At 36.1% G+C, this 23,856-nt stretch overlaps 8 protein-coding genes, 1 long non-coding RNA gene, 1 other non-coding gene and 1 pseudogene across 21 annotated transcripts; 4 read left to right on the top strand and 7 right to left on the bottom strand.

Moving 5' to 3' along the window:
* Positions 1–405: 405 nt before the first annotated feature.
* WOX14 (WUSCHEL related homeobox 14) lies at positions 406–1,904 on the bottom strand (the record flags this gene model as incomplete). 3 transcript variants are annotated; one of them, NM_101922.3, is made up of 3 exons in its annotated part: positions 406–639; positions 727–1,113; positions 1,700–1,904. In NM_101922.3, the coding sequence occupies 3 exons, from the start codon at positions 1,902–1,904 to the stop codon at positions 596–598; spliced, it is 636 nt and encodes a 211-aa protein (NP_173493.2). In that variant the 3' UTR covers positions 406–595. The 3 variants fall into 3 exon arrangements, with proteins under 3 accessions (NP_173493.2, NP_001322716.1, NP_001322715.1); NM_001332460.1 differs by having other exon boundaries at positions 453–639; positions 727–1,904; NM_001332461.1 differs by having other exon boundaries at positions 453–1,113.
* A 983-nt stretch (positions 1,905–2,887) lies between these two features.
* HMGB3 (high mobility group B3) lies at positions 2,888–5,189 on the bottom strand. 5 transcript variants are annotated; one of them, NM_101921.4, is made up of 8 exons: positions 4,837–5,177; positions 4,597–4,645; positions 4,368–4,463; positions 4,037–4,094; positions 3,881–3,925; positions 3,708–3,788; positions 3,393–3,479; positions 2,889–3,305 (listed from the first exon to the last, which is right to left on the bottom strand). In NM_101921.4, the coding sequence occupies exons 2-8, from the start codon at positions 4,635–4,637 to the stop codon at positions 3,288–3,290; spliced, it is 426 nt and encodes a 141-aa protein (NP_564124.1). In that variant the 5' UTR covers positions 4,638–4,645; positions 4,837–5,177; the 3' UTR covers positions 2,889–3,287. The 5 variants fall into 5 exon arrangements, with proteins under 5 accessions (NP_001322267.1, NP_564124.1, NP_001322266.1 ...); NM_001035998.1 differs by having other exon boundaries at positions 2,963–3,305; positions 3,393–3,472; positions 3,702–3,788; positions 4,837–5,009; NM_001332458.1 differs by having other exon boundaries at positions 2,888–3,305; positions 4,037–4,463; positions 4,837–5,189.
* Positions 5,190–5,566: 377 nt separating this feature from the next.
* On the bottom strand, positions 5,567–7,715 carry HMGB2 (high mobility group B2). Of its 3 annotated transcripts, none has more exons than NM_101920.3 (8): positions 7,510–7,715; positions 7,140–7,188; positions 6,940–7,044; positions 6,607–6,664; positions 6,458–6,502; positions 6,262–6,342; positions 6,086–6,172; positions 5,567–5,992 (listed from the first exon to the last, which is right to left on the bottom strand). In NM_101920.3, exons 2-8 carry the CDS (start codon positions 7,178–7,180, stop codon positions 5,975–5,977), a joined length of 435 nt encoding a protein of 144 aa, NP_564123.1. In that variant the 5' UTR covers positions 7,181–7,188; positions 7,510–7,715; the 3' UTR covers positions 5,567–5,974. The 3 variants fall into 3 exon arrangements, with proteins under 3 accessions (NP_564123.1, NP_001077569.1, NP_001031074.1); NM_001084100.1 differs by having other exon boundaries at positions 5,642–5,989; positions 7,510–7,687; NM_001035997.1 differs by having other exon boundaries at positions 5,642–5,986; positions 7,510–7,687.
* Positions 7,716–7,814: 99 nt separating this feature from the next.
* On the top strand, positions 7,815–10,126 carry AT1G20691. 2 transcript variants are annotated; one of them, NR_139772.1, is made up of 2 exons: positions 7,960–8,585; positions 8,761–10,089. It is a non-coding gene; the product is annotated as an other RNA (long non-coding RNA). The 2 variants fall into 2 exon arrangements; NR_139771.1 differs by having other exon boundaries at positions 7,815–10,126.
* Positions 8,085–10,024, bottom strand: AT1G20690 (SWI-SNF-related chromatin binding protein). The gene has a single exon (NM_101919.2). It carries the CDS (start codon positions 9,374–9,376, stop codon positions 8,654–8,656), a length of 723 nt encoding a protein of 240 aa, NP_564122.1. The 5' UTR covers positions 9,377–10,024; the 3' UTR covers positions 8,085–8,653.
* Positions 8,273–8,340, top strand: AT1G05563. The gene has a single exon (NR_138921.1). It is a non-coding gene; the product is annotated as an other RNA (small nucleolar RNA).
* A 995-nt stretch (positions 10,127–11,121) lies between the features above and the next one.
* AT1G20687 (uncharacterized protein) lies at positions 11,122–11,453 on the bottom strand (the record flags this gene model as incomplete). The annotated part of the gene is made up of 2 exons (NM_001332457.1): positions 11,328–11,453; positions 11,122–11,238 (listed from the first exon to the last, which is right to left on the bottom strand). Exons 1-2 carry the CDS (start codon positions 11,445–11,447, stop codon positions 11,122–11,124), a joined length of 237 nt encoding a protein of 78 aa, NP_001320600.1. The 5' UTR covers positions 11,448–11,453.
* A 173-nt stretch (positions 11,454–11,626) lies between these two features.
* AT1G20683 (uncharacterized protein) lies at positions 11,627–11,947 on the bottom strand (the record flags this gene model as incomplete). Its single annotated transcript, NM_001332456.1, has 2 exons — positions 11,870–11,947; positions 11,627–11,758 (listed from the first exon to the last, which is right to left on the bottom strand). Exons 1-2 carry the CDS (start codon positions 11,885–11,887, stop codon positions 11,627–11,629), a joined length of 150 nt encoding a protein of 49 aa, NP_001320601.1. The 5' UTR covers positions 11,888–11,947.
* A 1,658-nt stretch (positions 11,948–13,605) lies between these two features.
* Positions 13,606–15,153, bottom strand: AT1G20680 (transport/golgi organization-like protein (DUF833); the record flags this gene model as incomplete). 2 transcript variants are annotated; one of them, NM_001198117.2, is made up of 5 exons in its annotated part: positions 13,606–14,012; positions 14,095–14,253; positions 14,392–14,616; positions 14,700–14,886; positions 14,998–15,153. In NM_001198117.2, 5 exons carry the CDS (start codon positions 15,078–15,080, stop codon positions 13,875–13,877), a joined length of 792 nt encoding a protein of 263 aa, NP_001185046.1. In that variant the 3' UTR covers positions 13,606–13,874. The 2 variants fall into 2 exon arrangements, with proteins under 2 accessions (NP_001185046.1, NP_001319053.1); NM_001332455.1 differs by having other exon boundaries at positions 13,666–14,012; positions 14,700–14,896; positions 14,964–15,060.
* A 1,267-nt stretch (positions 15,154–16,420) lies between these two features.
* AT1G20670 (DNA-binding bromodomain-containing protein) lies at positions 16,421–20,380 on the top strand. The gene is made up of 9 exons (NM_101917.3): positions 16,421–16,978; positions 17,470–17,506; positions 17,633–17,711; positions 17,813–17,858; positions 17,939–18,037; positions 18,431–18,499; positions 18,584–18,932; positions 19,022–19,170; positions 19,245–20,380. Exons 1-9 carry the CDS (start codon positions 16,529–16,531, stop codon positions 19,923–19,925), a joined length of 1,959 nt encoding a protein of 652 aa, NP_173490.1. The 5' UTR covers positions 16,421–16,528; the 3' UTR covers positions 19,926–20,380.
* Positions 20,381–20,775: 395 nt separating this feature from the next.
* AT1G20657 lies at positions 20,776–22,616 on the top strand (annotated as a pseudogene). Its single transcript has 2 exons — positions 20,776–20,825; positions 21,355–22,616.
* Positions 22,617–23,856: the final 1,240 nt, after the last annotated feature.

Genomic DNA, 23,856 nt, shown 5'->3' with positions numbered 1-23,856 from the left:
CTCCTCTCTCCTTTTTACCATATGAAGAAGACAATGTGGAAGTGAAGGTGTTATGTATTTTTCTTTTTGAGAAATCTTTAGTTATTTGTTACCGTTAACTTTAAACAATTTATGGAAAGATGTCAAACTAGGATCAATTGTCTGATTTTTTTTCTTTTTCAATTACTAGTTAATTGAGGTAATTTTGGGATTCAATTGGATAAATAATTGATATATATTCTAATTGTGTGGTCATGTAACCAATATCCGATTTTATATGATTTTTTGTGTGATAACAATAAATTTAAAAACAATGAAAAAAGCTATGGTCATGACTAGGATCGGTTATTATGGTCAATTGCTTCTACTCTTTAGTGTCATTTGAATTGAGATTTACCGGTCAAAATATCAACCGAGTTTAAGATGGCATCACTTTTCTTTCTGATGCTGAAAAAGATGTGGGCATATATATCAAGTTGAGGAACACAAAATTATAATAAAATTGAAGACTTGTTGTTAATGTCACACACAAACACACACAATTCTATTTTATGAAAACAGAGTAAAAGAAAACAGAATAGATTAGAGATCTTCTTCATCGAAGTCTATACGAATTTTAAGTCTCCATAAATTTCCCTATACTCAACAAATGCTCAATCCCTGAAACCACAAAAAAAAATGCAAACTCAAACCAAAAATAAAAAATAAACCTAACCAAATGTTTAAAAACTCAAATGATCTTTTTACCTAAGTCAGGACTTGGGAAGAGTATATGCTCATAAGACTCTAATCCCCCTGAATCTCCACAACTCCTCCTTTCCTCCGTTGTCACCGCCACATCGTCAGCCTGACCATTAGCTGTCGTCGTTTGAGGCTGCTTTCGTTTGGACCGAGCTCGCCGGTTTTGAAACCAATTGTAGACATTTGTCTCCGTGATCTGTCCATGTTCAGACAGCTCCGTCGCGATCTCTCTAATCCTCCGTCGATTCGGTGTTCCACTTCCTTCGTCGTAAATGCTCTCAAGTATCTGAAGCTGTGTTGAAGTCGGAGTCCACCGATGCCTAGTCGATATCCTATGAGAACTTGACGATGCCCCCATCGGATCAAAGTATCCGCCAACCATTGGCCTCACTCCTTTTTTACACTCAATCATTATAAAAAAATAAGTGACGTGACCCTTAAGTTTCTTCCATGTACAAAATATGTATTATCAAAACCACAAAGCACTAATAACTCAAGCTTCTTAAAAATCGGCCACGACATGATAACCCTCAAATCAGCTTACGTCTAGAGAAAATAAACATTAATAATATATTGAATTGTTCGATCTAAGCAAATCATAAACTATATTAACAAATATCTTTAGCAATGATAAATCGATATCTAAGCGGTAGGTAAACTGTCTTCGAATGTCTAAAACATTATGAAATTTGATTCAAAGTTATGCATCGAACACTGGGAAAAAAAAAGCCTTGGATTTCGTTAGTTGTATACCAAACGCAAACACAATTTTCACATTTTTACACTAAAGTCTCAATGGGTCAAGTGTATTAATGGAAACAACGTTTGCATCGCAAAAAACGCTGCGTTTAAACACTTTCGTCTTACACACTTCTTCTACCGTATACAAAGAAGCTCATCAAATGGTCTCTTGTAAAAAAATCAAATACATAGAAAAGTGATTGTTGTTAATCAGGAACAAAAACAGAGAGAAGTGTACCTGATGAGAGTGGATGGTAAGAAGAGAGGGAGTTGTGGAGGAGGACGAGTTGGTCACAAATAACGGCGTAAACGGCGATCTGCTTACGGAGAATCTCCATCTGCTCCTCAGTCATCACTCTCCCACTATACGCACCGTTTTGGATCTCTCTATCCATCTCCTCTATTTCTTTGCTTTTCTCCTTTTCCTTTTTTTTTTTTACCATATGAACAAGACAATGAGAAAGTGAATGATATATATATTCTTTTGTTTATGAATAAAGGGATCTTTAGTTTATTTGTTACCGTTAAATCAAACACTTTTTGGAAAGATGTCTTTGTTTAATGATCAATTGGACCAATTTAATTTTTACAGTTACCAGGTTTATTACATTGGTTACATATTGAAAACATTGGAGAACTATGGCCTTTCACTAGGATAGATTTTGGTCGACGGTATTCACAATTTTTTGTTAGAATTTCAACATTTTAATCGAGTTTTACGGGTCAAGATATCTACCATTTGAAATAGAAAAATGTGCTAATCCAAAATATGTATCTAAGAAGATCTTAATCCTATGTGTTGATGACATAATAAGACACCACACTAATATATAAAAACAACCTAATTAAAACCAGGTATTGTTGTTACATCCGTAGAGGAACACAAACTGTGTATCTTACTTTATGTATATAGTGGTTAGGTAAAGCCGGAAGCAAGGCTTAATCACAGCATTATATAAAATATTATCGTTGTGACTTATGACTAATGATTAAACTATTGATGGAAAAAGAAGAGCATGCTTTCTTTCTTTTTCTAAGTTGATTAAGAAGAAAATGTACGAATTTGACCAAAAAGGTTCTTTGATATAAAGATGTTGACTAAAAATTTATAACATAAGTGAGACTATTCTGCTGCTAATACGCAGATTTTCACTAAAATCTTCACTTTTGTCAAAAATGATCAAATTTTTTACTTATTTCTTAAATCAAACGAAGTAATACAATCCAAAGAGAAACTCTTAATTAAGCTGATGCAAACCATTTTTTTTTTTCAAAAGATGAAAAGAGAACCAAATGATCATGGCGTTGGTAATTTGGAAAATTCAAGTATAGCCTCAAAACAATTTTACCAACCTGTGTCTAAAGTCAAATAACTAAATAAAAAGTGAAAACATGGTTTACTCTTTGTGGAACACATTGATTAAGAGCGTGATTATGCAATAGGACTCACAACCCCAATATGATTTAAGTAAAAACATGGTTTACACTAATATTTTTTTCAGGGGTATAAATCCTCATATCAACTAGAAACAAAGAGTCTAAAGAGCATTAAAACGTAGAGGAATTAAAAACTAAATCATTCATTATATAGAGCTACAAATCTCTCATTTCACCATCTAAACATTCTACATTCACTTTTTCCATTACCCGTAGAATCAGTGGGAGATAGGTAATAGTTTACTAAAACGAAACATCAGTAAGAAAAAGAAAAAGAAAAAAAAAAAAAACCACTTTAACCACCCGAATTAACATTTTAAGAGAGGAGATAAAAACATCCGAGAGATTCCTTGCAGCCTTCTATATTACGCTACCACAACTTCAACTTCTTAATCATCGTCTTCCTCCTACATCACATGTATAACAGAGTTAATACAAAGCTTTACTGATTCATACTACAGATATTTAGATTGCAGAGGTGTAAAATAACTTACCTCTTCACTGCCATCCTCAGCATCATCCTCATCGTTAACCTCTGAAACTGACTTGTCAGATTCCTCATCTTCCTTAGGGCCTTCCTCCTGAAACCACAACACACCACCATTATTCAAGCACCCCCATTAACCAAATTACCAGTTGCTTGTATCATCATTGTTTAGAATAAACATAACTCAAACTTCAATATATAGTAAACAAATTAAGAAAGCCTTGAATAGTGTGACTACTGACTAGTATAAAGAGAGTAGACAACTCAATAACGTGGTTAATATAAACATAACATAGCCTTCTATATGCAAATAAACAATTACCAATTTCTTGTTGTAGGCTTTCATGTTCTTCTCATACTCAACCTTGCGCTTGTCAGCCTTAGCCACATAAGGAGCCTTCTCCTGCATTATTATAACACCCACAGGTTAATAAAACGCTTGAAACAATTGACTTAATACACACAACTTTGGCTAACTAAGCTTAGAAAACGTACAGAGTCAGACAAGGATTTCCACTTTTCACCACCAGCTTTGCCAACCTATAATCCATTGAAACTCATTGTCAGCAACAACTTCAAACACAAAAGCTACGGCCAAAAAAACAAAAACACATCAAATAAGTTATGGAAAAGCATCAAATCACAACTCACAGCAGCAACAGACTTGTTCTTAGGGTGCTCCTCCTTGTACGTCACACGGAAATCTTCCCTACAAATCATAAATCAACGCAAGTTATAGCACAAATAACTTAAATAGAAGAATCAGCTTATAAATAATGCAGTCAACGTTCCAGTACATTTAGGTGTGAACAATAACATCAATATATACAAATCAGTTCTGAACAGAAAATGGTACTATTTTCGCTTTTGAACAGATTCGTACAAAGTCAATACTCAAAAACTTTTTACCAGAATAAAGTTATTCCATAGAAACAAACCACAAGTACTAAACAGAGATAAAAGTGAAGATTCGAAGGATTACATGAAAACGAAGAAGGCACTGGAAGGCCTCTTAGGTTTGTTTGGATCTTTAGCAGCACCTTTGGCTCCCTTAGCAGGCTTCTTAGTCACAGAGAGCCTATATCATCCATCACCACAAAACAATAAGTAAGAAAACGACAACGATTTTTGAATTCGGATCTGAAATCCAGAGATCTAGGAACTAACTAGCAAACAAAAAAATAAAAATCGATCTATGTGAATTAACTCACTTTGTGCTCCTGGTTTCAGCCTTAGATTTAGCTCCTTTCATGATCGATTCTGCAGAAACAAAAGTAGAAATAGGAAATTAAACATAGAAAAACACAGCAGAAAAGAGAATATTCGGTTCTAAGCGGAGGAAAAACAATTATGGAGACAAAATGATCAAATCTAGAGATCGCAACGCAGAGAATCAAGAGGAATTAGAGACGGAAACTGGAAAAAATCGAGGAAAATCGGAGGAAAATTACCTTGAAGAAGAAGAAGAAGATCTTCGTAGGGTTTGAAGAGAGAGAAATAGAGAGAGTAAAGAGAGAATAACTACGTGTTTGTGATTTGTACGCTTTGTGAAGGAGATTCGAGTGAGAGGCCGAGAGATGAGAGGGTTAAGTGGGGGATGTTAAAATATCTTATGAGAAGAAATTAAAAAGATATTTCAATTTCCCACGAGTTGTCAAAATTCTTTAGGGGTTTAGGCGGGATTTCAAATATAATTTGGCCACGTCATCGATCCGAGTGGTTTCTCTTCACTGGCTTTTCACATTCTCGCGCCTTTTTATCCTTTGATCTCTCTCTCTCGCTTATGTGTTTTCTTGTGTGTTTCGTAAATTTGTACTTATTTTTTACTTTGTACTATATTTTATTTAAGAGATCGGTTAGGTCAAATTTGAAAGCGAGGAATCATACTCGAATCTTCTCCTTCCTAAAATATTATTAATACTTTACAGATCTGTATATGATTAAATAATCAATTCACATGATTTCTGTAATCTTATGTTTAATTCCTTTTCAGGCAAAATGAAGAGGAAATTGATCTCATCAACACGTTCATGGAAGATTAGAGATGGATTACTTATTACTCTTTCTGAAGAGTATTAAGTCAACATGCCCTTATTATATTTACTAACTTGCGTAATATTAGTCAATTTAGCTTGATCACAGTTTGTGAAACACATTTATTAAGAGCGATTTAGTGGTTAACCCACATCAACCTATCTCACCCTTATTACGAAGAAAATCAGTCTGTGAGCATGAAATATAGAGTACAACCTTTGTGGATAACGCATCAAAACTAGAGGGACCATTTCTTTTACAAAGTATAAAGAAATTTAGCTAACATCATCATCAATTCAACAATATAATAAACTGAGAAAAGAAAACTAAATCGTTTTATAAAGCAAAGAGTACAGAGCTGCAAGTCTCTCTTTCACCATCTAAACATTCTACAATTCACTTTCTCCATTCAGAGGGCTTTAGTGAGAGATTGTGGAAATATAAAAAGATAAAAAGAAAGACCCATTTTAATCAGCCCCGTTAACATTTCAAGTAAAGATAAAAACAGAGAGATTTTTGCAGCCATCTATACTAATGCTACCAACATTCAGCTTCTTAGTCATCGTCCTCCTCCTGCAATTTAATTACACACCAAAGTAACAAGAGTTAAAATCAAAGCTCTTTATATATGCTATGACGTTAACATTAAAAACTCAGACCACTAACCTCTTCACTACCATCCTCAGCATCATCCTCGTCATTGACCTCTGACACTGACTTGTCAGATTCCTCATCTTCTTTTGGACCTTCCTCCTGTAACAACAACCGTATCATGATTGGTCAAACAAACTCAATAACTATCATTCTCTTTAAAATTGACATATGATTGACACTTGTTATACCAGTTTCTTGTTGTAAGCTTTAATGTTCTTCTCATATTCAACCTTGCGTTTCTCAGCCTTAGCAACATAAGGAGCTTTCTCCTGAAATGTTGTAAAACCCCACACATCATCAGGAAATTCATAGTTACATAAAGAAACGTGGCATTCTAAATCATAACTAAATTCTGGTCAAACTGTTCAGAAAAAGAGAACGTACAGAATCAGACAAGGACTTCCACTTGTCTCCAGCAGCTTTTCCAACCTGTAATCCATTGAAGTAATTGACCATCAGTACAACTTCACAAATCCAAAGATTAAGGAACAACATCAATAACAAGTTTTAATATGATCACAAATAACACTCACAGTAGCTACAGACTTGTTCTTGGGGTTTTCCTTCTTGAAAGTCTCACGGAAATCTTCCCTACACATCACAAAAAGTCAACACAAGTATTAACACACAGAATAAAGGAACCATCTATAATCAGTTCAATAGTGAGAATAATTCACAAAGAATACTAAAAGATTCGTTGGACTATTATCAGATACTTTTTGACTTAACGTTAGCAGACAAACGATTCTCTGTCAATCTCACCTTAAAAAAATGATTGGCAGTAACCAGATGAAAAAACTTTTGTACGGCAATAAAAGTTGTATCCATGGAAACTACTGAACCAAAGAATTTGAGGCGAGGATTACATGAAAACGAAGAAAGCACTGGCTGGCCTCTTTGGTTTGTTGGGGTCCTTAGCAGCAGCTTTGCCACGCCCTGCTCCTTTAGCCGGCTTCTTGGTCACAGAGAGCCTATCACCACAAAAATTCAGTAACAAAAACTCTTCAGAAACGAACAACGACATGGATCTAACCAAAGTTCACAAATAGATCTAGCTGAGACTTACTTGGAGCTCCTGGTTTCAGTCTTTGATTTAGCTCCTTTCATAATTGATTCTGCAAACATATCACAAGGTCAGCGACGAAACTAATCAAGTATACTACATATATAGCAAGATGCAGAACATTCAATTCTATACATAGAAGCGATAATTGAAAATTCATCATCTAAACAGATCGATACAAATACAAAATTCGAGATAGATGCTACAGAAACTAAGCCAGTCAAGCATAAATCGCAATCATCCAGAACATGATATTCAAATTTCGAAACGTAGAATTCGATATGAATAGCCAAAAACTATCACCAAAACAGATCGTAACACAAAAACGAGATTCAAACAGCAAAATCAAAGAAGAAAAACGAAGAAAAATTACCTTAGGGACGAAAAGAGAGAGAGAGAAGAAGGAATTTGTGATTGATCGCTTTGTGGGAGATTCAAGTGAGAGGCCAAGAGAAGAAGAGAGAAGGGCTTAGTGGAGAAAGGCTTGTAAAATATCTTCGGTCAATCAATAAAGGATATTGCAAAAAAATTGAAATTTCGCACGAAATGTAAAAACTGAGGGGTTTAGGCGGGATTTCAAATATATTTTGCCAGGTCATCAATCCTTGTGGTTTCACATCATTGGCCGTTGTCATCTCAAGTTTTGATTCTAGGCCTTTGGTTATGTGTTTTCTCTTGTGCTTCTTCTCAGCGTGAGAATTCAGCGGCAAGCGATATGACTCATTGCCCTTATTTTTGGTCCTAAATAATTAATTTAAAATCATAGCAGTAATTACGGAAATAATTATTCGCATTCAATCCCTTCAAGGATCCGGTTCGGTTTGCTGCGTCGGCCATCCGGTTCGGTTTGGATTTATTAATTTTGCTAGGGCTTCTGATTTTAAAATGTTCGGTTTGGGTGAAATTGCTGTGGTATATATGAGGAGCTCCTGCATCGCCGCCATAACTAAGGATAACATTTTGATCTTTTTATCGTCCATGGATCCTCTTGCTTTGCTTTGTAGTCTTTATATGTTTGTTCGATTAGATTAAGGTTTTTTGCCGTTTGTGTAGTGTTATTGCTTGAATTGATTACAGTCTTTTCTGAGTTAGGATTAGATAACTTATGGTGCAAAGAGAGAGGGAGAGCAAATGATGGGATACACTTGATCTCTGAACTTCACAGGTAAGTTCGCTTGTTGATAACTACTGGTCTGCTGATGCTCTCTTTCTCACACTCTCTGCTCCTGATTGGGATTTTTATTAATGAGATTTGATTATGTAAGACGTTACTGTGATTAAGTGTAGTAGAATTTGATGTGTAGTTTAAACATTAGTAATGATTGATTTTATTATATATGAAGTTAATCATAATGCCTTGGAACATGATCTTTAGAAAATGCATCAATAATGTTTGGATGAAATGCTTAATCCATCTACCCCGCAAAGCTAAGGATAATGACCGGATGGGTAAGTCGTTCTGAAGATTGTTTGACTAGTCATCTTTGTGAGTCTCTTTTACTGGTTCAAGGAATCAGTTAGAAAGAGATGAGCAAGGGAGTAGGATGATTAAGAATAATAAATTGACTCAAAATAATCAAACAATGAGATAGTTTACCTGGTTGTATCATTTCCATAATTGTAGTTAGATAGGAAAGGCGTTGGTCATCAGAAGGTACAAGCACCTTTGTCTGCTCGTCATCCTCAATAGAGAAAAAGGAGGGCTTAAACTTGTAGAAGTCTTGGGACCAACATTTGGCCGTCTCAAAAACTCCCCAACTGTCAGCTTCCATGTCGTACACATGAAGCTCAATGTCACTAGAACGTATCATTTTCTCCCTCACCACTAGACACTTGCCGTCATATGCAACCACGTTCCAACATTCAAGATCTGATTCCTCCATTGATACGTTCTTGAACTGGCTTGCGAGTGTCCACTTGTGATACCCGAGTAGTGTGTAAACTGAGATTGCTTTTTTCGTCCCTGATATCAATGTCAGGAGATTGGTCTCATCGTTTGCTGCGAAAAGCACCTTCGTATCCGGTGTTGGATGGAAGCTACAAGGAATCAGTCGTGCTTGCTCTGTCTCGGGATTGAACGCTATGATGCTCCAGTCGTTTCTCAACCAGTGAAGATTGCCATCTACGTAAACAGGTTTCATCCGCTTCTTGAGACCACTTTTGGAGCTGGTCGTGAGGGTCGTTTTCGATAACCTCCAAGAATCTCCGTCGCTGATTTCAAATCTGTACTTTGTTTCCATCTCAAGTATGCAGACGATCTTGAATATCTTGGTGATTCAACATTGATCTACCACGAAACCGACGCACATCGCTCTCTCTGTACGAACAAGGGGACCATCGGGGTCATAAGGATCAGCCTTTTCGACACCACCAACTATGTGAGGCAGAAGCTTCGACCCAGAGTGATCCACGATTCGAAATTTCTTTGTCAAGGGATTTACGATGAAGAAGTGACCAATGTATAGTAGGAGAAGGCCGGAGCATGAGCCGAAAATGTAACATCGATCGTTAATGAACTCTGCTTTGTTTCCTAGTGACATATAATCACATGAATAGACCAAAGGTTGGCAGAAGATGAGAGATTTGTTAGAGCTCCAAATGTTAATCAAAGTGGGTCTGACCCACGAAGGATACTGAGGTCCAAATCTTGGGTCAGTTAAATACGATTTGAAAGATTTGTTTGTACATCGTATCATTGCCATAGCTTGGGGTTCTGATCTGAAGAGAATCATGTCGAGAAGATCCAAAGGTAAATCATCCAGGAGGATCATAGTTATATCAACGTGAGAACTTCCCCCTACGTCTGTTTTTGCTTGTCGTTGATACGAATATATTTGTTTGTTTCACTTGTTTACAGATGATGTTGTTATATAGAGAGGACAAATTCTAACTTGAAAAAAATAAATATGGAATGATCAATGCAAGGAAAATCTCACCAATTTTATTTATTAAATTTTGATGGATTTGATGTATCAATTAGATGACCCAAAAAATGATGGATTTTGAAAGATAATTTAAATTTATACATAATAAATTATCTTTGATGAAATCATGAAGATATAGAAATACTATATATTTATAGTTTTTTTTAGATTGTCAAATTAGTTATTAATCTCAACAAAGAATGATAGATTTTTTTTTAATTTCTAAATATATCTATATGTAAACTTTTAAAAAAATTTATAATGAAATAACATTGGATTAAAGTTAAATGTGAAATGCTATCAAAGTGGATTAATATTCACAATAATGTTGCATTAATGGAAAGATTATTTTTTCAAAAGAAATTTTTAATAAAGTGTATACAGATTCTTTGTTGGATGGAATAAGTCTATGGTGAAATTCTGTAAACTAAGATTAGATACGCTATTAGCATGTTTGAGATATAATGCGATGTGGTCCAAGTGCTTTTGACGATCGACAAAGTAACTTAATTAAACTGGTTTTGACGAATGCGTGAAGTTACTCGATTGAGAAATATATGAATACAAGGTGTTAAAGTAAAGTGGAAGAGAAAGTAAGAAAAGTTAACGCAATCCATTGGACTAAATTAATAAAATGAAGACGATACAAAACGAAATTCATAAGAAGGTTTAGAAAAACCAACCATTTATATATTCGTTTACGAGTATAATTAACCTCAGGAAAATAGGTTTCCCTGATTCGACAAATCTTTATTTATAAAAGCGTCAACTAGATAACTTATGATAAATAATAATAATGATAGGAGGTTTGTATTAGTCACCAACATCACGGTTCAGTACTTGTCGAAAGGTATAACCCGTACATTGGAGTGAATAGAATGAGATACAATGGAAAGTTAAGTCATAACCAACCATATATTTATTAATTTAATCGTATAAATGATCAAGGATTCGACAATATATGATTTATAACTGGAGGTTCAATTAGATAATAACTTATTGATAACAATAGGAGATTTATATAATCTAGTCATCAGCATCACACGGTTCACTTGTCGCACCTAGCCTACCCATTCACCATTATCATTCAAATGCCTCTCATAGAACCGCCCTTGTGGTCTGTTGGCTTTTATGTCCATTCCCAATGTACGTACTGTTCGATACCTCACCTTCTTGCCCTAAATAGAACGAAAAAATAATAGAAAGTAAAATGGTATGAGAGGATTGAGCCCGAAAACATCAATGCATGCAGGTTTAATTTTCTTACAGCACCATCGACACTGTCGATAAAAAATGGAGACTTCATCATAAGATCCTCAACAATGTTCTTAATTGGCGGCAGTTTTGCATGTCTAGCAATCATCTCATTAAATTTTACTTTCAGCATATCATCCTGCATATAAGACCAAAAAGAGGGTTTGATTTTTCAGAAAATATTTGCCTTCAATAGATTGTTCCTAACAAGTTTTTTTTTTAAACTATAATACCCTGAGAATGCAGGCATCAAATCCGTATACAGAAATGGTATGAACACCATGACCAACATCATTTACACGTAGTCTTCTTTCATCTTTCGAGACATAAACCAGTGATCCTGTATTTATATCTGCTACAAGTACGTAGTTGCAAGTTAGGCCCAAAGGCTTCAACTTCCTCTTGGGTAAAGTCCTCTACAAATCGACGTGGAGTCTTTGCGCACTGCATAACCGAAGCAAATCCCTTGACATCCAAAAATAATTTAACAGAGAAAGAAACTTTTCTAACATTTATATATGTATTAGAATTTCGAAACACGCTAATTATATATACCTCGAAGAAACTGGGCATCAGGTCAGGGTGAATATCATGCTCATGGCTATTGGAAAGAAAAACAACTCGGCCTTCTTTATAACCAAACCATACCTTGACCTTGCCCCGGTACTCTTGCGTACAGCTTAAACCACCAGCTTCCGACCAAACCATAGGGTCGCGTGTGCTAATAATTACACAGAGAATTAGATAATATAACGATTTTGATGCACAAACTAAACCCAAAAGGTCGAATAAATTAGACTTGCCTATTTTCATTGCCGTGTGTGTTCACGAGGAGCACCAATGCGTCACCGCTCCATTGAAACGCCACTGTGTCTCTGTCGTCCATTCTTCTCTAGTCGGATTAGTTTAAATTTGTTACTATTGGAATCTGTTTCTGATATTGCTGTGATTGGAGTTGTGACTTGTGACCCCGTCTCTGTTTTTATAGCGGAGAGATGATTCACTCTGCTCTGCTTTTTCCTTTACTTGTTAACTTCTTCCAACGCAAATACCCCAACGCGCTTAAGAGCTTCTTTATCCAAATTTGGATATAGCTTTTGCTGTTTTCTGTCACCATCATTCATACTCTCTCCTCCATTCACTAACCACCAGAAGCCGTGTCTATATGTTTCTATTTACTTTTACAGATTCTTGTATCTCAAACTAAAAAAATTGGCTTCTACGTAGCATAAACTTGCCATTCTAAGTAAAATGTGGAAGAAACAGAGAGTTTCAACATTCTCTAAATTGTTCCACTTTGCTCTATAGGTTTTTTCTGAGTAAGGAGGACTCATGTCTATGTGGAACCATTTAGAAAATACGTTTACTAATCTGAGTAAAATTGATATGAAGACGTTAAAGAAAACACGATGGAGATGACAGCTAGGAACTTTCTTTTGTTATATGTTCATATCGGTTTTAGTCACGCTCGTTTTTTTCTTAGTGATGATTGTCTAGTGTTTGCTTAGTTGGTGATTACGCTTTTGTTTTTACGTGGAGGACTCATGTAAACGTGGAAAACTTTAGAAATATTTGTACTATACTAAAAATATACAATATTGGTTTCTAGTGGCACACAAGTTAAAGACTCAGACCCACCTATTATTTGGTTTTAGCTTTGGTAATCCGAGACTAGTAGCTATGTGATCAGTTTTAAATTTCTTTTATAATGATTATTTATGTGTACATGTGTAATCATGAAGACTTAGCATACCCAACAAACAAGAGAACAGAGATTTCGTGTGTCACAAGTTAAAGATTTGCATGATATTAATACCAAAAACTTGATCACTTTCGCCATATATGGACATGTGAAACTAAGAACACGGACTAGTCTGCTTAATTTCTCTAGGAGTTTTGACTTTTCTTGATTTCAATGGTTATGATAAATGTAAGTGCGTCTGCTTTTTCTTAATTTCTATACGTTCTTGTCTTTTCTAAACTCCTACGTTCTTGTTTTTTTGTTGATTAATATCCATAATTAATGTTCTTGCTTTTTCTTGATTTCAATGTTATCGTTCATTTCTTAATCACTTTTATACTATTCCAGAAGTGCTAGCTAGAGTCTAGAGTCACTATAGAAAATACAATGTGGTGTCAACGCTTTTGAGAAGGTAACAACGGTTCTTGACGAATTGCTTGAAATTGCTTAATCAGGATTTCCAAAGAGACTAGAAGTTAGCCCAACTGTATGCATTCACTCTGCAAACTATGGCTCGGTGTTATCACCATATTAAGTTGGAAAAATAGCTCAAGAATTTAATAGATGGAAAATATATAAATGAACTTTAAGTTGGCATAGGATAAAGTCTTAGAAAATCAACTATTTCTTGATTTATGTATATCAAGCAGAATGTTCATAGACAGCTGGAGATATATGTAGTGTGTGACCAAGGAAATAGGTTTCCCTGAATCTTAACAATGTAAATAAATTAGAGAGATCTATTTACAGCATCAACGAGATTATTTACTAAATTAGAGATAATAATATTCGGATGCTGCGCAATGTTTCTTTGTAACTCTACTGGATGTTGAAAGCGAAGTTGTTCGTGTTCCATGCACCATTCTGCTCCATGTACTTCTCAAAGAGCATCACTTCTCTAGTGCGTTTCACAACCAATGCTGTCGTACTTGTTGTTCCAAAGCGTTGCGTTCCAAGCTGAATCGAAATGGGAAAAAAAAGGAGATTAATTATAGGATTTGGTGAGGATCATAAAAACAGAAGATAATAACTTTCTTACTTTTCCATTAGGATGCTCATCTCTACTATGGTAAAACACCGCGTCTCTTCCTGCTTGAGCATCATACATAAACCTCCCAGCAATCTCCTCCATCTGTCGTTGTTGAACGTTTCCCAAATTACCAACCATCTGGGTAAACAAGCGTCTCAGGAGTAAATCCTGCATAATATATACCAAAAACAAAAAAAAAAACAGAGAGTTTGATTTTAGAAATAAAAAGAAGAATCTAGACGAAAATATTTGCAAAATGGTTGTAACATCTCTACTCTATTACAAGACACTTGAACATTAAATTACCCTGGCAGAATCTGTAGAATCGAGACCTTCGTAAGAAGAAAGTGTATGCACACCAAACGGAACAGTCTCTATCACGACATCAGACTTAGTATCCGAGGGTTTCAGGATATGAACCATTGAACTCGAAGTCATGTCTGCAACGACAAGACTATAGGCATGCCTTTCATTAGTCTCCTTTTCATGCACTTTCACTTCGTTGGCAAACTGCTCTGGACTCATGTTGCCCTGTAATCAAAAGCAATCCCGTGATCACAGAGATCGAAAGAGTTTATATATAAATGAAAAGAAGAAATGCTAACAAACCAAACCTCCAAGAAACGAACGGGATACAACTCCGAGCCGCTGTATGACTTAACACGGTCCAACAACAACGATGTATTCACGAGAAAAGCGACTCGGCCACCTTTAGTAATACCAAACCAGGTTCCGTTGTTAGCTTTGCACCGACCACTCAAAATCTGACCGTTTCGACTCCAAGATGCCCCACTTATGACCCTATCAATCACTCATAGAAAGAAAAAGTAAACATCAAAAAGTATTCAACAACAATGTCTGATGAACAAAATTCAAACCTAATGGAACGTAGAATGAAAATGTTAAACTTGCCTGTTTTCCCAATTGTCTCGGTTCATCAGCAGCGTGAGTTGGTTGGTTTTTCCCTCTGCCCATTCGAATGCTACGATCCCCATTTTTGTTTTGAAAGAATTTATAAGTTTTTGAATATCTTGCTCTGTGTATTTCTGTTGTAGTGATTCTGTGTTGTGACCCCCTGCTCTGTTTTTATAGCCGAGAGATGAGTCTCTCTGCTCTGCTTTTTCCTTTGCTTCTTCTTCTTCTTCTCCCACCTACCCCACGCGCTTGAGAGATTCTTTATCCAAATTTGGATATAACTTTTGCTGTTTTTCTGTCACCATCATCATACTTTCTCCTCCATTCACTAACCACCAGAAGCCGTGTCTATGTATTTCTATTTACTTTTACGGATTCATGCATGTCAAACCACAAAAGTGACGTCTAGTAGCTCAATGTGCTATTGTAAGTAAGATGGCAGATACAGAGTTTCAACATTTCAACATTTTTCCACTTTTGCTCTAGCCTTTTTGCTAATTGAGTCATGGAGGAGAAGTCATGTGTATGTGGAACCAATTAGGAAACACTTTTACTAATCGGAGTAAAATTGAAATCAAGACGTTAAAGAAAACACGCTGGAGATGATGAGGTCCACATATGAATGCCACAGCCCCCATTCATTTTTTGTTGAATGAATCACTTGTGAATTGTGATCTTGTAGTCGATTCTATTCTCTGTTTGTACTATTCTTAGAATATACAAAAGTGGTTTCTAGTGGCACACAAGTTTAATGAAGACTAAAATCAAACTAGTATTTGGTCTTAATTAGCTTTGGTAATTCCAGCCTAGAGGTTATATGTGACCCTGTTTTATCAAATAGACACTAAGTATATACATGTGGAATCATTTATGACTTAACATACCAAAACAAAAGAGAATTCTTGTGACGCACGTTGAAGATTTGCATTCATACACAAAACTTGATCACTTTCATACCAAAACCTAAAAAGGGTACCATATGGGTTCTTACTCCATACTAATATAGTAATATTCCACATAGAAAAGAAGGGAAGGATCATTGTGAGGAACAACGGAGCTTGATGGCCAGTTCTTGTGGGATTGAAGAAACCGATAAATGCTTACCTGACTCTACTTGCTGGCCACTCGATGATATTCGATTCTCCAGGCATGACTACGACTGCTGACCTGACGACCAAACGTTACGGAATAAAGTGAGAAATTTACAAACAGAACTCGTTCATATATGTTTAAGAAACGCTGTCGTTTTGAGACGTGACTCATAGTTGGGCCTATTACGGCCCATTTAACTATTAGCCCAAACTTGTTCAGTAATCATCAGAAAAAGCACGAAATTCTCAGCACGTGCGAGTTCACAATCACACACATGTAGAGTTTTTATTTTTTATTTTTTTCTGAAGAAAAAAAACGTAAGAAAACACAAAACCAAAACGCCTGTTTAGGAGGAGAAAGAGAAAGGGGGAAGAGAGGAGAGAGAGAGAGAGAAAGAGATTAGAGAGAGAAAGAAGAGAAGAGGAGAGAGAAAAAAATGGGTGAGGTAGCAGATACAATGACGAAGAAGAAGAAGAAAGGAAGGCCATCTCTATTAGACCTTCAAAAACGAGCTATCAAACAACAACAACAACAATTACAACAGCAACAACAACAACACAAGAACAACCATCAAGACGACGATGACCACCACCACAACAACAACAATAGATCCGGCTCGAAAAACCCTAATTCTCTCAATCACCGATCCAAACGCCGGAACCCTAATTCAAACGACGGCGATTCCCCTTGGATCAAAGACGAAGGTGAAGACAACGACGATGACGAGCGGCGAGAGAAGAAACATAAGCTTTTACATGGATTGAACTCTCACTCTCATCGACATTCTCCTAATTCTCAATCCGATCTGAATCTCGACCAAACTCCAGAACCGTCCTTTAATAGACGCAACCTCTCCGCCGCCGCCTCCGGATCTGATTATCATACGGTAGCAAATTCAATCCCTTTTTCCGATCCAATCCCAAATTGAATTTTGATTATCAGAAATTAGGTTTCAAATAATTTCGCGCGTCTGTTATCTTCTTCTTCTCTGATTTGAGTGAGTGGGAGGATTGAGTTTGACTGAGTCATTACTCGTTTTTAATTGGTGGGAATGAGAATTCATAATTCTGCTTTTTCTCTCTGTGTAAATTAAATTTTCCCTTTTTTTGTCTTCAGCTTAAGAAAATTCTTTTGTGTGTGTTTATCGCTTTAATATAATATTGATTTTGTCTGCTAATTAAAATTGTTAACTTACCTCTGAAATATAAGATACTGAAAACAAGTTCCAATTTTATCTTTGCTTTACTGCTTAAACATGAAGATAAAACATGAACACATGTGTACTTTGTTTTCTCTGTGAATCTATGAAAGCTTTACATTATTAATGGATATACTTTGGAGTTGATGATGATGATCTGTTGGTTAATACTATTGCAGGGAGAAAAGGCTTCGAAAGCGACAGACATTCTTCAAGGTTGATATATATATTTTTATTATTAATTCTTTATAAAGAGGCAGTAAACTGATAAAATTGGTACGAGGATAAAAGCGTTGAGGAATTTTCTAAATTAAAAGGAATTTTTGGATTACATGTGGACAGGGTCTCCCGTGGAGTCTGGTCCCACTACTCCTTTGCCAGACAAAAAGTTGTTACTCTTCATCCTCGATAGACTTCAAAAGTATGTTCTCTGTTATTCTCTCGTTTCCTGTATCTCTAGGTTCATGTGATTTCACTACTGTGTATGTTGGTTTTTCTGATCGTTGTTTAAAACACTTGAAGGAAGGATACTTATGGAGTTTACTCTGACCCGGTTGATCCTGAGGAGGTGATTGTCTCTTTTTGTTGATGTTTTCATCTTGTTAATGTTACGAGATTCTGTTTGTCTTATCTGTGTCTTTTTTACAGCTTCCTGATTATTTTGAGATTATTAAGAATCCAATGGATTTTAGCACATTGCGGAACAAATTAGACTCTGGAGCATATTCCACTTTAGAACAATTTGAGGTATGTCTTTCTACTCCTCCTTTTTGATGCGTTCGAGTTGGTTCCTCATTTGATTGCTAGCTACAGAAAGTTTTGTTACTTGGCATCTTCAATTCAATACTTTGTTACGGAGAACCATTGCTTTATGATGTTGTTTGTGTGCGTTTTCTTTCAGTTATAAGATTTGTAAGGCTTTATAACTGCTAAGTGCTAACCAGTGAAGATACATGTAGTGTAGGGTGCAGATTTAAGGCTATTTCAACACTTCTGTTTAACTCAAAATTAACCTTTGATCAGTTTAGACTCAAAATTGTCTCCCCGCTTGAATATATGTTATTTGTGAGAAGATTTGTGTTTGAACAACTTTTTTCCCTCTCTGATATATTAGCTTCTCGCCTCCTGTTCTTTTTGCAGAGAGATGTGTTTTTAATATGTACAAATGCAATGGAATACAATTCAGCAGACACTGTATATTATCGACAGGTATGTCCTTAAACTTGACTATTCTTCTCTCTTTTGATATTTTCATTCCAGGATTCTGAAAATAGTGTGTAATTTGGCTTATAGGCACGGGCTATACAAGAGTTGGCAAAAAAGGATTTTGAGAATTTAAGGCAAGACAGTGATGATGAAGAACCACAAAGCCAACAACAGCAACAGCAGCAACCAAAAGTTGCAAGAAGAGGCCGTCCGCCAAAGAAACATCCTGAACCATCTTCTATTGACCGCACTGCTTCTGAAATTTCAGCTGATGCTCTCATTCCTGGAGATAGCTCTAACAAGTTTTCTGGTGCTTACAATTTAAGAAAGGCTCCTCCTTCATACAAATTCCGCCAAGCAGAATCATCAGTTAGAATCAATCATAACAGTGAAACCCAGAGTGGTTGGTCGGTAGACTGGGAGAGCGAATTTCCATGTAAAATAATCTCTGCCTTTCCTCTTACATTCTTTCAGACATTCTTTCTTTTGTTGCCAATATGAACCATCTTCTTATTTTTTCTGTAGCTTCGGTTGTGAAGGCGGTTAACAAGTATGGGATGAAACATTTCAATGTCGATGATAACAGACGCGATACCTACAACCACCTCTCGACTTCTACCCAAGAACCATCGGTTTTGACAACGCTTGAAGACGAGTTAAAACAGTTGATTCCAGTACGTTGTTGCAAACTCTATTATCCTTTGTATAGAGAAACAAGAGTCTGACCTCTGTTTTCCTTATTTATCAGGTTGGGCTGAACATGGAGTACGGTTACGCGAAGAGTCTAGCACGATATGCTGCAAATCTTGGTCCTGTTGCCTGGAAAATTGCATCGAGGAGAATCGAGACTGTATTGCCCTCTGGAATCAAATTTGGTCAAGGTTGGGTTGGAGAGAACCCAGCAGGACCTGAAGAGGATGATTCTCAGAAACAAAACATATTAATGTCGTCGGGAAAACAAAAGTGTTCTAATGACTTAGCGTCTGATGATCATTCTAACAGAATCCTGTCTCCAACCGCTTCAGTTTCAAGTGCTTTCATAGGAAACAGACATGCTTCCTCTCAAGCCATCGAAGAGACCACACCACCACCTGCTCGTGTCTTGAATCCAGAAATCGATCACCCATCCTCCTCCTCTCACCAAGCAGGACTGCTAATCAAAACAGAGAGCAGCAACGGCCTCATCCGCGGATTCAACCATAATGCAAATCAGATGCTCGGAATTGCTAGACAGCAACAACCAAACGTAAGCAACGAGGCCACACCGGTCTCGCAACAACAAGGCTCATTGTTTCCTTACCCCAAACAAGAATTCCACCGGTTTCCGCCAGACCTTAACGCTAGGCTAGTCTCACCAAACTCCCCGGGCTCTAATCAGCAGACTGGTTCGTCCTCGTCGCAGCATCCGGATCTGGCATTACAGCTGTGAAGATGAGTATTGGATATTTGAAAGAGGAAGAAGAGGCATTTTCCATTGGCTATCTCAGCCAAGGATTTTCTGGAATGAAATCTTGTGGAAAGTCAAGGCTTATTTGTTGTGACATGAAAATATATGGGACAAGTCTCTCTCTATTTGTACAGATTGTTGCAACTTCCATAATTTTTTTAGGGGTAAAAAGAGAAAACAAGAGGGAAAAGAAAAACCACAGGAGTCACGCAGGCTGTAGAATATATAGTTTATATTTTTTTCTCATTTTTCTAGAAATTTTCAGATATATTTTCGTATGTCCTAATCTTGGCCATAAAACAAAGTAATGTTAGGTTTGTGTCCTTGGCATTTCACCTTTTGTAAGACTTGTCAGTTTATTTCTTGCAAGACTTTTGACGGCTTCGATTTTCAAGTTCCTCGCTCATGGGAACTCTTGATTTTTTTTTGCTAAGATAGTTAAAATGTTACAAATTGTTAATTATTTAGTTACGATATGCTGGTATAATCGATTAGTGGAATCACTTGAAATTTAGATAAACGGTATGGATTTGTTCAAATCAATATTTTTGAGCTTATGATTGACCATCAAATTCTACATTATTACATTAGAAATCTGAAAATCTAAAATCTTTAAAGTATTATATCTCATTAAATCGTAGTAGATTTATTATATATCAAAGTGTTCGATCGTTCTTCAATGGTCTTAATTTGAATTTTGTCTAGAGAGGGGCTCACGGCATGCATCACGGGATTTACATGAACGTCTCTGTTTGGTGGGTCTCGACGTCTCGTGATATTTATTTTCCTCTCAAACCCTTGGTTTATTCTCTTCACCACTAATAATCATGTAAGAATATTAACATTTATCCCGTTCTTGGATTCCGATTGTACATTCGTCAGGTTCGATTTTATAAGTATGTAAATAACTTTTTTCGGTTTATAATGATTTGCTCTGTTTATACTAGTTTTTACTTCTTTTCTTGAATATCACAGCTACAAAAGAAGCATGCAAAATGACGTAAATGTTCTTATTTATAGATAAAATCACCAACGACGTCGTTTTCAATAGCCAGCTTCTGAAAACGACGTCGTTTGAAGATTAACTCCTGAGTTACGTTTTATGCCATCTTTGTATATCTGAAAAGCCCTAGGTTTTTTTTTAAATCGTCGAGTAGACTAGCTAGGGTTTATCTAGGGTTAATATTAGAGGATGGTTAAGACCGGTTATGTTTGGTCTTCTCTTGGGTTACTCAACAACGAATATGCTTTAACAGATGCTGATATTGTGCATCGAAAGATAGAGTTAGATCTTCTCAAATGTATAGATTTTCCTGAGTTTACGGGTTCTGTTGTAAAGGCTCTGTATTTATGTTGTACACATTCGATCGTGATCAATAACACAAACAAATTGATCTCTGAAATTTTTCAGTTAATGATGAAAACACGGCGCAATACACGATCGATCTTGTTCGAATTCAAGGAAAAGAGAGGAGAAAAATTCAGAAACGATCCCGTTCGATCTCGTTATCGAGATACTCACGAGATTGCCGGTGAAGTCTATAGCGAGATTTCGTTGCTTATCGAAGCTATGTGCTTCCACACTTAACAATTCAGATTTCACCGAATCGTTCTTCACCATATCTTCGTCACGCCCGAAGCTATTGTTCACCTGCCCCAAAGACGGTGAAACATTCTTCTTCTCATCACCAAAGCCTCGTGATTCTTCTCCTTTAGCGGTCAATTTTCATATGAGCTTCTCTATTAATCATCTCTGCGGCATTTGCCGTCCTGTTTGTGGCTTCATATATGGATTCAATAGTCATACGAGAATTTGAAGGGAAGAACAATTTCTAAGCCACTGATATGTAACCCTAGCACAGGCGAATCCTGGCCCTTACCAAGAGTGAAAACGAATAGAACTATAATCACAAGCTATTTTGGGTATGATCCGATCAACAAAGAGTTCAAAGTATTGTGTATGACCAAATCAAAGTTTGGAGTCTTTGGCGAGCATCAAGTTCTCACATTCGGAACTGGAAAAGAACTCTCATGGAGGAAGATCAAATGTGACATGGCACATTATCCTGATGTTGTGGATTATGAAGCTAGTGGTTATCCTCGGCCTCTATATGATGGGATATGCATCAATGGTGTTTTGTATTACCTAGGCCGAGTTCATGATGACTTAGACGGGTTTCCTGATATAGTTTGCTTTGACATTAAATTTGAGAAGTTTAGTTATATAAAGAAAGCTAATGGCATGAAACGTAACTCAGGAGTTAATCTTCAACCAACTCTTGTAAACCACAAGGGTAAAATAGCTAAACTCCAGGCAAATATTGGTCCTGGCTCAATACGATATACAGGAATTCAACTATGGGTTTTAGAAGATGCCGAGAAACATCAATGGTCGAGTTATATCTACGTTTTGCCTCCTCCTTGGAAGAATATAATTGAGGAGACCAAGTTACGATTTGTTGGAACGAGTGACACGGGGGATATTGTGTTGTCGCCATGCAATATCTCCAACTCTTTCTACCTTCTCTACTACAACCCCGAGAGGAACGCTATCACGAGAGTTGAAATCCAAGGAGTGGAAGCCTTCAAGTCTCATAAATCTTACGCCTTTCTAGACTATGCAGAAAACATTGTTAAGCCTAAGCCAACTCGTAAGTTGTAACGTACCTAGTCCATGTATCTTATTGGATTGCTGTTGCCTTTTGTTTTTTACTGATAGTATCTCTCTTCTCTTAGCATGGTTCATACACTTGTCAGCCATGGTTGTTTTAAGCTTAAATTTTTTATTTTTATTTCCATGAGCAAACTTTGAGAATTTAGGCTTTGATGAGTTCTATGTTAGTCATCATCCGTATGTAAAAAAAAAAACTACAATAGAGCTAAGAAAGTTAGTTTAAGAGCGAGATTGTAGATGGATTAAAATCATGCGAAAATGTAAAGGTAGACTCTAGATTCCAAACGAAACCATCACATATATTTCTAATCCCACAAGAAAGACAAAATGCATCATATCGTTTTTTTAAAAAAGTGGACATATAAAACGATATTTTTTTCAAACAAAAACTAAAAAAAATAATAACAGTTTTGAATGCATGGTTGCATGTTAAAATTAAAATAGTAGTTGTGTTATATATATATATATATATATTTTTTTTAATAAATAGCTATGGAAACTAAAAGGAAGATTTAATGGAAACACATATGCCATTAGTAGCAGTAAATTCACAATAATGTTATTAACACAATGCAAAAATATGGAGGACACATAAAAAAAAGAGTTTCAAAAGTAAAAGGGCGCTCATAATAATTCTCTCTTTTGGTTCAAAATTTTAATTCCATCAACATGCTTTAAATTGTAGATGTGTGAATGGTAACAAGATCAACAATAATGTCATAAATACGAGAAAAAAAACCAAAAAAAAAACAGCTCGATGATAAAAAGAAGGAAAAGAAGCAAAGATATGATAGAAAAAGATAGGTGAAAAATTCCAAACATATCAGCTAATAATTGATTGATTTATAAAGTAGCCATTATTATTCTTATGATGATAGATACAGAATTTACTAAAACGGTAAATAAAGTCAAATGCGGGGAAGGCAGAGGACAGTATGTGTGACCCACTGTAATACGTAAGGTCAAGATAATCTAATCTGGACCGTCCATTTGTCAAAATCTCGACTTCAAAATCCACTGTCGGCCTCATGGGTGTTCTCTTACAAACACTGTACTGTTAGAGGGTACTATAGTAATTTAAACCAAGCGTGGTTATCAGAGAAGAGAAGGGGACCAAACCGGTTTAAATGCCAGAGAAGAAGAAGAAGAGTTTAATTTTGTGGGAAATTTTTTTAAATATCGATTTTTGAATAGAAGATAGAGAATGAGTAAGAATTTAATTTTCTTTATTGAAAAAAA

This window comes from Arabidopsis thaliana (genome assembly GCF_000001735.4).
Source record: "Arabidopsis thaliana chromosome 1 sequence".
NCBI lineage: Eukaryota > Viridiplantae > Streptophyta > Magnoliopsida > Brassicales > Brassicaceae > Arabidopsis > Arabidopsis thaliana.
This window is presented reverse-complemented; position numbering and strand designations above follow the sequence as displayed.

What these genes read in the sequence shown, in the direction of transcription:
- HMGB3 (NM_001035998.1), bottom strand. Translation starts at nt 4,637, where the DNA reads ATGAAAGGAGCTAAATCTAAGGCTGAAACCAGGAGCACAAA. An exon ending in AGAACAAGTCTGTTGCTGCT is followed by an intron (nt 3,926 to 4,036) that starts GTGAGTTGTGAT and finishes AATGGATTATAG; the next exon opens with GTTGGCAAAGCTGGTGGTGA. An exon ending in CTGAGGATGGCAGTGAAGAG is followed by an intron (nt 3,306 to 3,392) that starts GTAAGTTATTTT and finishes CATGTGATGTAG; the next exon opens with GAGGAAGACGATGATTAAGA.
- HMGB2 (NM_101920.3), bottom strand. Translation starts at nt 7,180, where the DNA reads ATGAAAGGAGCTAAATCAAAGACTGAAACCAGGAGCTCCAA. An exon ending in ACTGAAACCAGGAGCTCCAA is followed by an intron (nt 7,045 to 7,139) that starts GTAAGTCTCAGC and finishes TTGTGGTGATAG; the next exon opens with GCTCTCTGTGACCAAGAAGC. An exon ending in GGAAGTCCTTGTCTGATTCT is followed by an intron (nt 6,343 to 6,457) that starts GTACGTTCTCTT and finishes ACAACATTTCAG; the next exon opens with GAGAAAGCTCCTTATGTTGC.
- AT1G20690 (NM_101919.2), bottom strand. Translation starts at nt 9,376, where the DNA reads ATGGAAACAAAGTACAGATTTGAAATCAGCGACGGAGATTCTTGGAGG.
- AT1G20670 (NM_101917.3), top strand. Translation starts at nt 16,529, where the DNA reads ATGGGTGAGGTAGCAGATACAATGACGAAGAAGAAGAAGAAAGGAAGG. An exon ending in CCGGATCTGATTATCATACG is followed by an intron (nt 16,979 to 17,469) that starts GTAGCAAATTCA and finishes ATACTATTGCAG; the next exon opens with GGAGAAAAGGCTTCGAAAGC. An exon ending in AGCGACAGACATTCTTCAAG is followed by an intron (nt 17,507 to 17,632) that starts GTTGATATATAT and finishes ACATGTGGACAG; the next exon opens with GGTCTCCCGTGGAGTCTGGT.